The sequence below is a fragment of the Olea europaea genome, unplaced genomic scaffold, assembly GCF_002742605.1.
Source record: "Olea europaea var. sylvestris unplaced genomic scaffold, O_europaea_v1 scaffold3081, whole genome shotgun sequence".
Lineage (NCBI taxonomy): Eukaryota > Viridiplantae > Streptophyta > Magnoliopsida > Lamiales > Oleaceae > Olea > Olea europaea.
The window spans coordinates 67,198-80,464 of record NW_019249537.1 but is presented as its reverse complement, the minus strand read 5'-3'; the positions used below and the strand labels follow the sequence as shown (position 1 = coordinate 80,464).

The 13,267-nt window shown below is 37.3% G+C and overlaps 2 protein-coding genes across 5 annotated transcripts in view; both read left to right on the top strand.

Annotated features, from left to right (window-relative positions):
• Nucleotides 1-3,728, top strand: part of LOC111385068 (spermine synthase) — a 5,576-nt gene extending 1,848 nt beyond the window's left edge. For both annotated transcript variants that reach the window (XM_023009428.1, XM_023009427.1), the window contains exons 4-11: nucleotides 381-457; nucleotides 543-665; nucleotides 1,270-1,374; nucleotides 1,469-1,541; nucleotides 1,817-1,888; nucleotides 2,384-2,579; nucleotides 2,834-2,963; nucleotides 3,354-3,728. In XM_023009428.1, the coding sequence (XP_022865196.1) occupies nucleotides 381-457; nucleotides 543-665; nucleotides 1,270-1,374; nucleotides 1,469-1,541; nucleotides 1,817-1,888; nucleotides 2,384-2,579; nucleotides 2,834-2,963; nucleotides 3,354-3,446 (869 nt within the window). In that variant the 3' untranslated portion in view covers nucleotides 3,447-3,728. The remainder of the gene's footprint in view (nucleotides 1-380; nucleotides 458-542; nucleotides 666-1,269; nucleotides 1,375-1,468; nucleotides 1,542-1,816; nucleotides 1,889-2,383; nucleotides 2,580-2,833; nucleotides 2,964-3,353) is intronic.
• Nucleotides 3,729-9,031: 5,303 nt separating this feature from the next.
• Nucleotides 9,032-13,260, top strand: LOC111385070 (plastidial pyruvate kinase 4, chloroplastic). Of its 3 annotated transcripts, none has more exons than XM_023009433.1 (4): nucleotides 9,032-9,352; nucleotides 10,122-10,492; nucleotides 10,606-12,255; nucleotides 12,705-13,260. In XM_023009433.1, the coding sequence occupies exons 1-4, from the start codon at nucleotides 9,293-9,295 to the stop codon at nucleotides 12,838-12,840; spliced, it is 2,217 nt and encodes a 738-aa protein (XP_022865201.1). In that variant the 5' UTR covers nucleotides 9,032-9,292; the 3' UTR covers nucleotides 12,841-13,260. The 3 variants fall into 3 exon arrangements, with proteins under 3 accessions (XP_022865201.1, XP_022865200.1, XP_022865202.1); XM_023009432.1 differs by having other exon boundaries at nucleotides 10,071-10,492; XM_023009434.1 differs by having other exon boundaries at nucleotides 9,035-9,352; nucleotides 10,165-10,492.
• Nucleotides 13,261-13,267: the final 7 nt, after the last annotated feature.

Sequence of the window (13,267 nt, the reverse complement as noted above, 5' to 3'; positions counted from 1 at the left end):
CACACACACACACGCACAAAATATGGGAGGCATGTCTACATATCCTGCGTAATGGTCAAATTGATTTAATTCTCAAGTTTAATTTTAGCTGATGATGCAACTTTGTTCCTATCATTTTCAGGAGTAATAAAAGACTATTTGACTTTAAATCTTTGTACTGTGTGTTATTCAGATGCCATAATTCTTATATTAATGATTGTCAATGAGTTGTGATGCCCTTTGAGAAGAATAAGATTTCTTCATAATTTCTTGAGAACTTGAGGTTAGGTCTTAAGAGGGAGGAGGAATGTGAATCCTGATCCTTCGTAAACCTTAAAGAGTTTATATTCTTGTTTATAGTTGCAGATATCTTTAGTTAACCCTCGTGTTTCTACTTATAGGAGAAGCACACTCCCTGAAAGTAGAAAAAATTCTGTTTAAGGAAAAGTCAGAGTACCAGGATGTTATGGTTTTTCAGGTTTTGCATCTTCTAATGTAAATTTAATACTTACATTTCAAGTCTTGACATGTGAATTTATATGTTATGTTTCTTACCCTCGCAGTCCTCTGTATATGGAAATGTGCTTGTGCTAGATGGCATTGTTCAGTTGACTGAGATGGATGAATGCGCCTATCAGGAGATGATAACCCATCTCCCCCTTTGTTCCATTGAATCCCCCAAAAATGTAAATTTTGATTTATGTTTATTGCAACAAATGTGTTTTTATGGAGTTCCTGTCATACTCTTGCATCTTATTCTCATTTTTCACTTGCATTAGGCGACTGTGGAACAACTGTTTGTCTATTATATTTTCAACATATGATGGATTCTCGGTCATTATACAGAGTTAATATTATATATATATATATATATATACAACATTGCTCAATTCTTCTGCTATATGGTGAAACATATCCAACTTATTTGCAGCAAACAGATTGTTCAAACTTACAGTTATGTCCCTTGGGGCCAAAAGATGATACTGGGGAAAGTATTCCTGTTTCTTAGATGCATTTTCCCTCCCCATCTCTGTAGTACTCTTGCGTAGGATCTTTGAGTACATTTTAGAGATACTGTTTGAACTTTTTTGTATGGCATATAATGATGAAACATTGGCATACAGATGACCACCATGTAAATATAAATAAAAGATTTTGCATCACATGCAGGAATGCAATGGTTTCTTTTTTGTTTTTCTTATTATAATACACCTCATATCTATAGTTTCCTTTTTGTTTTCCTTATTTATAATAATACTCTTCATCTCTATGCCCCTTCCATGAGTACAGGTTCTGGTTGTAGGTGGAGGTGATGGTGGAGTTCTTCGGGAAATTGCTCGCCACAGTTCTGTAGAGCTCATTGATATTTGCGAGATAGATAAAATGGTTATAGATGTGAGTGGTTGAAATTTGTGTTACAAGTATACAACAAATACTCTTTCCTTAGTGCACTCTTGTGGTTTTCAATCTATCGCATTCTGCATTATAGGTTAGCAAGATGTTTTTTCCAGATTTAGCTATTGGCTTTGAGGACCCTCGTGTGCGACTACATATTGGTGATGGTATGCCAAAACCTTTCAATTTAGCTCGTGTCATTGCATGATGTTCTGAAATATGAATTACCAAGGGTGATGGTAAGGTGTTATGCAAATTTAATGGGGAACTGAAATAATGTAGACTTCCATATTGAACTTATGAACATAAATTTGGAGATTCTGCAGTATAACTCAACATGGAGGGAAGAGGCTGTCACGCTCCATAAAAGAAATGTTCTTTATTTCCATTCATCCTCAAGTACTACTCGTGTTCTGATTATTCTCTTTCATGATTGTGACAGCTGTCGAATTTCTAAGGCATGCACCTGAAGGGAAGTATGATGCAATTATTGTTGATTCATCCGATCCTGTAGGTATGTGTATGGGGCAGCACTACTATTTCTAGGCTCTCTTTTGTTGTGAAAAAATCTCGTATTTCTTTTTGGGTAGTACAAATCATTTACCTTATGCTCCCATTTGAGCTTATACATCTAGATGGGTTAGATATACCTTTAACTTTTCTAGAACATATTAGCCCTTGTTTGAGCCATATTATTTTCATAAAAATGTATTTTTGAATAGTGTATTGATGGAAAATTTGTGGTTAAAAAATAAGAATTTTTTTTTGGATTTGTGTGTAATATTATTATCGAAGAATGTTGGATTGAAATGATGTCAAATCACTATTTAAGAATGTATATATATATATATATATATATATATATTTAAAGAATGTGGGTCAAACAGGGCCTTAATTGCTCTTTAGCCTTTAGTATTATACTTCAAAACTTTCCTCTATGTTCCCATTTGTACGTCTAAAATCCATGATCATATCAAGCTAATGCTGCTTTGAATTTGTTTATGTACAGGTCCGGCTCAGGAGCTTGTGGAGAAACCATTTTTTGAGACCCTTGCTAGAGCAATAAGGCCTGGTGGTGTTCTATGTAATATGGCAGAGAGTATGTGGCTTCACACTCATCTGATTCAAGATATGGTTTCGATTTGCCGTGAAACATTCAAGGGTTCTGTACATTATGCATGGACAAGTGTTCCTACATATCCAAGGTATAACTTTACTGACCGTATGAGTAACTTTTTCCAAATTTTCTAAATGCAAATTGCTTATACATTTAATAAAGGTATTCCGTTTTTATGAAGTTAGTTTGGGCAATCCTCATTAGTTGACTATAAAATAATAATTTATTTACTGACATTCGATGTTTGCATATGCTTCTTACAACATGCTATCTTTTGATTAGTATCCTTGGCAACAAGCTGTTTCTATGTTCTTATGTAGTTTTTGTGTCTGATACCAACAGTGGCGTTATAGGATTTCTATTATGCTCCACAGAGGGACCACCGGTTGATTTTAAGCACCCTGTCAATCCGATTGAGAAGATTGAGGGCGCACTTCAGCATAGAAGGGAACTCAGGTTTTACAACACTGAGGTATCTTCTATTCTGTTTTGAATGTTGCCAATGTGACCCTAAAATTTTTCTATGGTTATCACTTAAAATGTTGTTGTTGAGGTTAATGACTAGACCAATAATAAAACATTTATATATGAGGTTAATGACTAGAATTTTTCTCGATCTTTATGTCCAATAGATATCGCATAAGCAAGGCCTGTGTCTTTTAAGTTCTCTGTTATGAGTAGTGTCTTCAATTTTCATAATGATACATCAAGTGGTCTTTTGTATACGTATTGAAACCACTTGTTCAAGCGTAGGCATGCAAAATAATTAGTATGGAATTTGTATATCAGCTTCTTTCATGTTATGGGATTTTACAGGTTTTGCAAGCAATAAATACACTGACAATTTTCGTGTACTCCACAGATTCACAAAGCTGCCTTTTGCTTGCCATCTTTCGTCAAGGAGGAGGTGAAAGCTCTTCGTGAGTTCTCAGGTTCTCAAGGAGTCCATCTATGATGCTTGTTTTCCGGCATTCCATATTCATTTTTGTATTCGAGAATATATACATATTGTGGTGTATTGGCAGACATAGTGCCAAATGAGTGCGGCGAATACAAGGATGTAATTGACTTTCTCATAAAACTCGTGATTGATGACTTAATAATTATCGCGATTAGGTGCTTTTACTATAAAATTGTTACTAATTTTCGAGTTCTAGCTTTTAGTTTCATCTTGATGTGGTTTACTTTTAAGCTCACATTGGTATTGTTTTAATGCAAAAAATGCTGCTTTATTGTGTTTTAAGTGAATCTTCTACTCAAGTTCATATGCACATGTTCTTTGACGGAGAAAGAGGCGCAATAATGATGAAATTGAGATTGATATTTACTGTATTTTTTAAATCTTCAATTAAAATAGTGATAATGAAATTTTATGAAATATATACATAGGGAAAATTGTAGCATTAATCTCCAACCTACTTGTTACGCCTCTTCCAACGAGGCTCTAAGTATTATTTGGTATTCATACATTATTTTAAGTTCACGCATTATATAAATGTTCATACATGATCTTGGGGAACTATTGTTACGCCTCTTCCAATGAGGTTCTAAGCATTGTGAATCCTAACTTTCAACGCATTATGTAAATATTCATACAAAACTTGGAGGATTATTGTTACGCCTCTTCCAATAAGGCTCTAAGCATTGCCAAATGGCAGTTGCATCGCAAGATAATTTAGGCCTGCACTTCAGATCATTCTACACATGTAGCAGTTTGGCTGAGCTCCCATGGCTGAGCCCTCATAGATGAGCCACTATGGCCGAACCCCCATGGCCGACTCCTATTGGCCAAACCCCAATGGAGGGCTGAGCCCCCATGAATAAGGCAAGGAAGATGGAGGCATTTTAGGGATGATCTTCATACAAGACCTTGTAACAAGTGAGTGATGTAATAACTCACTGCATGGGTGGCTCAACTCAATCAGTAAGTCAAGTCTAATTTTACATATCAATCCTAGGGCTGTTAATGGTCATAACATTGAATGCACTTGAGTCTAAGTCTGACTGATTGATGCATATGACAAGAGGCCTTAGCCACCAAGATGAGGCCATGTGTCTCTTCATCTAATGACTCTTACTCACCCTCTTCTACCATAAAAACTCACACTTGGCATCATTCCAAAGGTAATGCAAGTTTAGACTTTGATATTATAACTTTGTTTTTTGCATTCTTTATTCCCTAAAATGGACCCCTTTTATTCTATATTGAGAACACGTTAAGGGCCCTCCCATACTTAATACACCTCTTCTCTAATTGACTTGACCGTCGGAGTACGCACGGTCGGCTCTACTCCTACCGGAGAAGGCCACGTGTGTCTAATGATTTGTCCTAATGTGCAGGTATAGGGCTTGTTTGGATGTTAGAGGTTTCGAGATCTGTTGGGCATCTGGAAATACATTTTTTGAGGTCAACAGATTGACGTCGTTTGTGGGAAACCACACATTCTAACCACGAGCAACCATGTGGTGAAAGCTTGTTGAAAGTAACATTTGAGCATCCCTCTTAAAAAGGGATTTGTTCTTGAAAAAAAATAAGAGGAAGCCCCATAACTTGAAAAAATTTTGAGTTAAGACTAAGAAAAACAATCTTTGGTGAAAATGAAGAACTCCTGAACGGGGAGAGGCTATTGAAATGGCCCCCTCTAAACAAACAAAAAAAAAAAAGAAAAAAAAAGGGCCATTAAAAAGAAGACCCCCTAAACAGGAAGAGACTATTGAAGTGGTCCTCAATGAGGCCCCTTCATTTAAAAAAGATGCCATGAAAAAGAAAAACCTCTGAATAGGGAGAGCCTATTGAAGTGGCCCTTAATGAGGCCCCCACTTAAAAAAAAAAAAAAAAAAAGGCCATGAAAAAGATCCCCTGAAGGGAGAGAGGCTATTGAAGTGACTCTTAATAAGGCCCCCTTTTTTAAAAAAGAGGCGATGAAAAAGAAGATCCCTTGAAACTGGGAAGCGGCTAAAGAAGTGACCCTTAATGAGGCCTCCTCTTCTAAAGAATAGAAAATGAAAAAGAAGACCCACTGAAGAAGTGGACTTTAATGAGGCCTCCTATTTCAAATGAGAGACAATGAATAAGTAGGCCCCATGAGAAAGAAGAGGCTACTAAAGAAGAGGCTACTAAAGAAGTGACCTTGAATTAGAGAATCCCATAAAAAGATGAGGTCTCTGATGAAGAGGTTATTGGAAGACCCATCTCTATAAAGTGAGTAAACTTGACGATGTGGTAATAATTGATGATTTAATTTAGAATATTCATCCTTGTAGCAATACTCCAACTTCACATTCATGCTTTCTTCAAGTGTAGAGGCCTCATATTGGACTATTCAACTGTGCTTCCACACATATAAAGGGCCTTGGCCAAGTTCATTTTGGCCTCATCACCGATCGCCTCTTTTCAATAGGCTCTTCCTTATACAAAGAGTCTCAGCCAAGTTCAATTCCGCCTTATCAACGGCTACCTCTGCATCAACTTAGCACAAGCTGCTAACTTGCAGAGCATCGCCTTCTTCCAAGGCTTGCCTCTACCAAAGCTCGTCTCTTTCAAGACATCGCCTCTCCATTGCATCGCCTCTTCCAGGGCTTGCCTCTCCATAGCATTGTCTCTCCATGGCATTGCCTCTTCCGAGGAATCACCTTTTCTAGGCATCGCCTCTTCTAAGGCTCACATATCCATGTCATCTTCTTCCAAAGCTCGCCTTTGGCATCGCCTCTTCCAAGGCTAACCTCTCCATAACATCGTCTTCTTCCAAGGCTAACCTCTCCATAGCATCGCCTCTTCCAAGGCTCGCCTCTCCATTGCATTATCTCTTTCAAGGCTCGCATCTCCATGGTATCGCCTTCTTCCAAAGCTCGCATCTCCATGGTATCGCCTTCTTCCAAGGCTCGCATCTCCATGGCATCGCCTCTTTCAAGGCTTGCCTCTCCAAGGCATCGCCTTTTCCAATGCTCGTCTCTAGCATCGCCTTCTTCCAAAGCTCGCTTCTCCATGGCATCGCCTTCTTCCAAGGCTGCCTCTCCATTGCATTGCTTCTTCCAAGGCTCGCCTCTCCATGGCATCGCCTTTTTTCGAGGCTAGCCTCTCCATGGCATCGCCTCTTTTTCTTGAAGCCTCATCATGGCTTCCACTAAGTACAACAAGCATAATACCACGGTCTTTTTCTTTCTCCTAACTTTCAAGTTCACATATTATATAAATATTCATAAATGAACTTGGGAACTATTGTTACGCCTCTTCCAATGAAACTCTAAGCATTATATGGTATTCATACATTATTTCAAGTTCAGGCATTATATAAATATTCATACATGAACTTAGGAGACTATTGTTACGCTTCTTCCAATAAGGCTCTAAACATTACTAATCCTAACTTTCAAGTTTACGCATTAAATAAATATTCATACACGAACTTGGGGGACTATTGTTACGCCTCTTCCAATGATGCTCTAAGCATTGCCAAATGGAAACTGCATCGCAAGAGAATTTAAGCCCACGCTCCACATCATTCTATACATGTAGTAATTTGGCCAAGCCCCCATGGCTGGCCCCTATTGGCCAAACCCCAATGGAGGGTCGAGCTTCCATGAATGAGGAGAGGAAGATGGAGGCATCTTAGGGAAGATCTTTGTACAAGATTTTGTAACAAGTGGGTGGTATGACAACTCACTACATGGGTGGCTCAACTCAATCAACAAGTCAAGTCTAGTCTTACGTGTCAGGCCTAGGACTGCTAATGATCATAACATTGAATGCACTTGAGCCTAAGCTTGACTGATTGATGCCTATAACAAGAGGCCCTAGCCGCCAAGATAAGACCATGTGTCTCTTCATCTAACGACTCTTACTCGCCCTTTTCTACTATAAAAGCTCACACTTGGTGTCATTTCAAAGGTAATGCAAGTTTAGACTTTGATACTATAACTTTGTTCTTTGTATTCTTTACTCCCTGAAATCGACCCCCTTTATTTTATATTGGCACTCATGTTAACGGATCTCCCATACTTAATACACCTCTTCCCTGACTGATTTGATTGTCAGAGTACGCGTGGTTGACTCCATCCCCACAGGTTAAGGCCACGTGTATCTAACGGTTTGTCCTAGTGTGCAGGTATACGGCTTGTTTGGACGAGAGAGGTTTCGGAATCTGTTGGCCATCAGGAGATACATTTTTTGAGGTCAACACTATTAATTTAGTTAAATACATTGGGAACTGTGGACCAATAGAAATGATTGACGGTCTGCTTCTTCATTATATTGAACAAAAGTGGGTATTCATATTACCAGCCTTCAGGAAAAAGAACTTCGTCCTATTGTGAATAATGCACTCGATATTGCAGTAGAAAGTCTTACCAATTAAATATTATGTCACAATATTCCTTCAGTAGTTTTTTAGTAGCTCCAATTCATATTATATAATCAACACACAAACATATAATTATACGAAATGATGAATAATTAAATTAAAAAGTAACAATGTTAAGAACCTGTTTGGGACGGGTTTTTGGAGCCCAAAAATTGATTTTTTACCTGTTGGAAATCAAAAGTAGCCATCATTTTTTATTGGCATTTTCATAAGTGGGATCAACAGTCCATTTCAATGGCTATTTATTTTTATTTTTAACTTAAAATCCACTGAAGAAGCAAAAACAGACAGACACTGAAATTAGCAGCGGTGATTGGGTTTTGTGAATTTTGGTTTTAGGAGGGGATAGGGATGGAAAGATTTGGGGAAAGTGAGCAGTTTTTTTTTTTTTTTTTTTTTAGTATAGAAATTGTAAATATACTATTTATCCCTCATTTAATTTGTGAAGTTGAGTCAAACATCTTATCTTTGGGTTGACTAATAGAATAGTGGATAGAATTTGTCCAATGAATTCTGAACTGTCGTTAAAGTGAAAATTTTGAGATTGTAGCAACAAAAATAAACAATTAAGTACAATCTACAGAAAAATTGAAAGGTTTCGGATCGCTGCTACAATTGTCCCTAAAATAAAATAAGGACAATTGCATTGGGCGCACAGAAGTAATGGTCCTTTCCGTCCAAAAGGACCACTTGCGGTAAAAATGAATAGGTATGAGACCATTTGCCCCATATTTAAAAGGCATGGATGAAAACATAATATGGGCAAAAGTTTAGGAATATTTGCGTCAATTTCCCTTCCGCCAAAAATAATCAACTCTCATTGGTGGGTTCCATAAATTGAAGATTCCGTTTCATGATTTTCATCTTCATATACTGAATCTGGACAGACGCCCTCCACACTCCATTCTCGTCAACAGCTCTCTTTCTCGATTATTGTACAGATTAATGTATAAACATACATACAGACATAAATCATATAATATATGATTTGTCTGTATATATGTATTATATTCTACAAAATGCTGAGTCTNTTTTTTTTGGATGGTCCCTATAATATATTTTTTTGTGGTAAAATACTTTTATAATAAATAAATATTTATTGCATTTATTTATCATAGAACATGCAAATTAAAGTGTCTATGATCGCTTGTTATAATATAAATTGGTTGCTTGTGTTGAGAAGTACCTTATCATACTACTTATATTTTGATCAGAAATATCTCGTTCACGATCAATGTATAAGAACTGACATGTTGTACTGGAATATTTTAGTGTTGATCGATGACTAGCCAAGTCTGTGATTCATCCTTATCGCAAAAATAGTTAAAGATGATACTAATATACTTGGAGATATTGTTGTTTGTTCTGTTAAATTACTTTTGCTGTTTTGCAGGTTGGGTTTAATCATCTGGTTATTTTTCCACTGGGTATTGAACTGTAGATGATGATTAGTGCTGTTTCGGTTTGCTCAATCACTAACCAGACCATGCTTTTGAATTATGTGAGTAGGCTTTCTCTTTTGATCTCTTTGTCCATTTAGCAAGGTCATAGAAGTATATGGGAAAAACATTACTCTTTCCAAGTGTTTATAAGAGACTAATAGTTAACTGTGAATTTAGCATTGACAGTTTTGGTCATGGTGTATAAAACTAATGACATGTTTTATACAGTTTTCATTCTTTTCTACCTAATTTTGATAAAATATAATTTATTCACTCAAGTTCTAGTATGAGATGTTGAGATTGGAGGTGCTTTGCCGGTGTCTAATGTATAAATTTACTGCTCCGTACTCCTAAGTTTAACTTGTGCTTTTCTATATGTGGTACATTTTGAGGGGTAAATGATAAAACTACTATTCTAACAATCTGCTTTTTGAGGGGTAAATGATAAAACTACTATTCTAACAATCTGAAACCTGAATGCTGAACATAAATTATTAAGCAATAATCGAAATACATAGTAAATTTTCAACTTGAAAATCCCCTTGCTATCTTCAATTTACTGTCTTTTTTTTTTTTTTTTTTTTTTTTTTTTTTTTTTTTTTTCCCTTTTTGATTTGTTTTACTTAAATAATCCTCTTCAGATGTTATAGCAAACCACTTTTTCAAGACTTTATTTATTGCTTTAAGACATTGACCATTGATAGGCCTTCTGATACTCCAAACTGTTTTTGCCTGTCCTCTGTTTGAAGTTTGACTGTCACCATTTCTGTTGTGAAGGGCATTCAAGCAACTGTTTCTTCTGATTTTACATCTCCCAAATTTTATCAGAATTTTATGCATCTTCCTTCTAAACTCAATGCTAAAAATTCAGCCTCTAGAAATCACATATTTCTATTTGGAAGCAAAAGCGGAAATGTCACTCTGAGAACTGTTGTCTGTGCCGTTCCAAATGAGCAAGATGATTCTGAAAGATGCGTTTCACATCATTTTGCTGATGATTCAGTGGTTATTCATCCTCTGGACGATGAGAATTCTCAAGTCCCAGGTTTTACCCCCCAATTGCAGTCGGACACTGATATCCAGCAAACATTTATGAGCCAGGGAAACCAAGAGAGCCTCCTTGATAAGCTGAAGGCTGGTCAGTTACATGTTCTGGCAATGGAACAATGGAATTCTTCAAGACTCAAAATGTGTCACTGGTAAAATACTGTCTTTTTGGGAGTAAGAATGTTGAGAACGAACATTCTTGGCATCTTCCTTTCTTACTAGCTTTTTGAGTACGAAAGATAAATAAGGGTTTCTCATCTTGCAGGAATTACTTGGTGAGCGCAACAAACCTAATACACTATCTGGCTTTAAAAAGCCTAGATATAGAACATATTAAAGAAGAGCTTTCTTCCCTAGGACTTATGAATTTGGAGACTATAAATCCATATGTTCTTTCAAGTCTTTCTGCGTGTATCCAAATGCTGAATAACTCAAAATCAGATTCCCTCCATGGCTATACAAATTCTGGTGAAGTGCTTCCCATTTGCAAAAGCTCGCAAAATCGAACAAAGGGGGACTTGGCAATTACTGCAATGATGAAAAAGGCATCATCTAATAGGAATCTACTACTGGGTACACTTCAAGGGCAAAGAGGCACTCATATCATGGTAACAGTTGGCCAAGAGGTAGTTGAAAATGATACTCATGTAGCTGTTCTCATTGAAGCAGGGGCCACCATTTTTCGCATCAACTGTGCACATGGTAATCCAGATATATGGAATGAGATCATAAGAAGGGTGAAGAAAAGTTCTCAAGTTCTTGAGAAGCCATGTCGGGTGCTTATGGACTTAGCCGGACCAAAGCTTCGTACTGGCAAACTGAAGGCGGGTCCATGTGTATTGAAAATATCCCCCAAGAAGAATGCCGTTGGAAGTGTGATATGTCCAGCAAAAATTTGGCTTTCTCCCCAAGGAGCAGGCCCACCACCACCTCATGTATCTCCTGATGTAATTTTACATGTGGATGACCAAGAATTTCTAAGTAAACTAGAGGTAGATGATTCAGTGAGATTTTGTGACGCACGTGGAAAGCAGAGGGAACTCAGGATTTTGAGCAAGTATGCTATATTTTCTGGGGTTGGATTCTTGGCCGAGTGTAGGAAGACTGCGTACGTTGAGTCTGGTACTGTACTTCGTATGAAGGAGAAGCGAAGAAAATATTCAGTTGGATTTGTGATAGATGTTCCCCCTGCTGAGAAATTTGTTAGGCTGAGAGTGGGTGACTTGCTGATACTATCTCGAGATAGTTCAGATGAACTGGATGAATCAACTTCTTCATCAGTTGATGCCCATAGGATAACCTGCTCATCTGGTTATCTATTTGATTCGGTCAAACCTGGAGACCCTATCGCTTTTGATGATGGGAAGATATGGGGGGTTATAAAGGGAATCAGCATTTCAGAAGTTATTGTTTCAATCACTCATGCTGGCCCAAGAGGTACTAAGCTCGGCTCTGAAAAATCCATAAACATCCCAGAGAGTCAAATTCGATATGAAGGTCTTACTTCGAAGGATATTATGGATCTTGACTTTGTAGCTGGAAATGCTGACATGGTGGGTATTTCATTTGTCCGAGATATTCATGATATTGTCGTGTTGCGCCAAGAACTTGCAAAGAGAAAAAATTTGAATTTGGGGGTTATTTTAAAGATCGAGACAAGAGATGGATTCGAGAATTTGCCACTCTTGCTATTGGAGGCAATGAAATCTCCAAACCCATTGGGCGTCATGATTGCTAGAGGAGATCTTGCAGTGGAATGCGGTTGGGAAAAGCTGGCAGATATACAGGAAGAAATTATTTCAATCTGCAATGCTGCCCATGTACCTGTCATTTGGGCAACACAGGTTCTGGAGTCACTTATTAAGTCTGGAGTGCCCACTCGAGCTGAAATTACTGATGCAGCTAATGGAAGGAGGTAAATAGTAACATAAGTCTTGATTTCATCTGATAAACTCTACTCTACACCTGGTGATCTTGTGTTTGAGTTGGCGCTGAATAAAGTCAAAGAGAAAAAACAATAAAAGAACGAATTTTATGATGAAGAAAAATAATTATATTCATTTGTGACTGAGAAGTTTAGGACCTCACATGTTCTAGTTTTAGTTTTGATGAGAACAAATTTTGTCAGATACGTGTGGGATTTACAGTTAAACCTATAAGTGTGAATGCCTGCAATCAGATTGTCAATGACTTAACTGTTCAAGAAGCAAAAATGACCAAGGACAATAGGAAGTTTCATTCTCTGGGAATGATACAGTTCTGCATTATAGGAAAATTATACTGCAAAAAACTGATAACAGAATGGAGTAAAGAACTAATTTATATGCAAATCTATATCGTATTTACATTATTCTCATTTTGCAGAATAAGTTGTGTGATGTTGAACAAAGGGAAGCATATTGCTGAAGCGGTCTCTACTCTCGTCACCATTTTAAGCAGCAAGTATAACAAAACAAAAGCAGAGCTGAAACCTCTCTTATTGTCGTCCCATATCAATTAGTCGATCAATTTGCAACATAAAGAAGTGGATAAAATGGCCTTGATCAGTATCATTGGATCGAAGTTCGATTCTATTGCAGCTATCTGCATTAAGTGGCCGCACCAACATTGCTCTCATATTGCTGCCATGCAATAAGCCAGGATATCAGCATTGCTTCAGTTGCTTGCTGAGGACCATCAATGGAAACAATATCGATATGTGTGGTGAGGTGGATCTGGACAGGAGAAAAAGGGCAAATAGTCGAACTTTTGGTAGTTGTAATATCTAGTTTTTTCACGTAATATCAATGCAATGTCTACGAGATTTATCTTCAACTATGTGTATTGAGATTTATCGAAGTTCCACGAACAAAACTCATGCACGAGTTTTCTCACCTTGCATCTGTAAAATAGCAAAACAAAAACAATATTTGTCGTTGAATGCATCT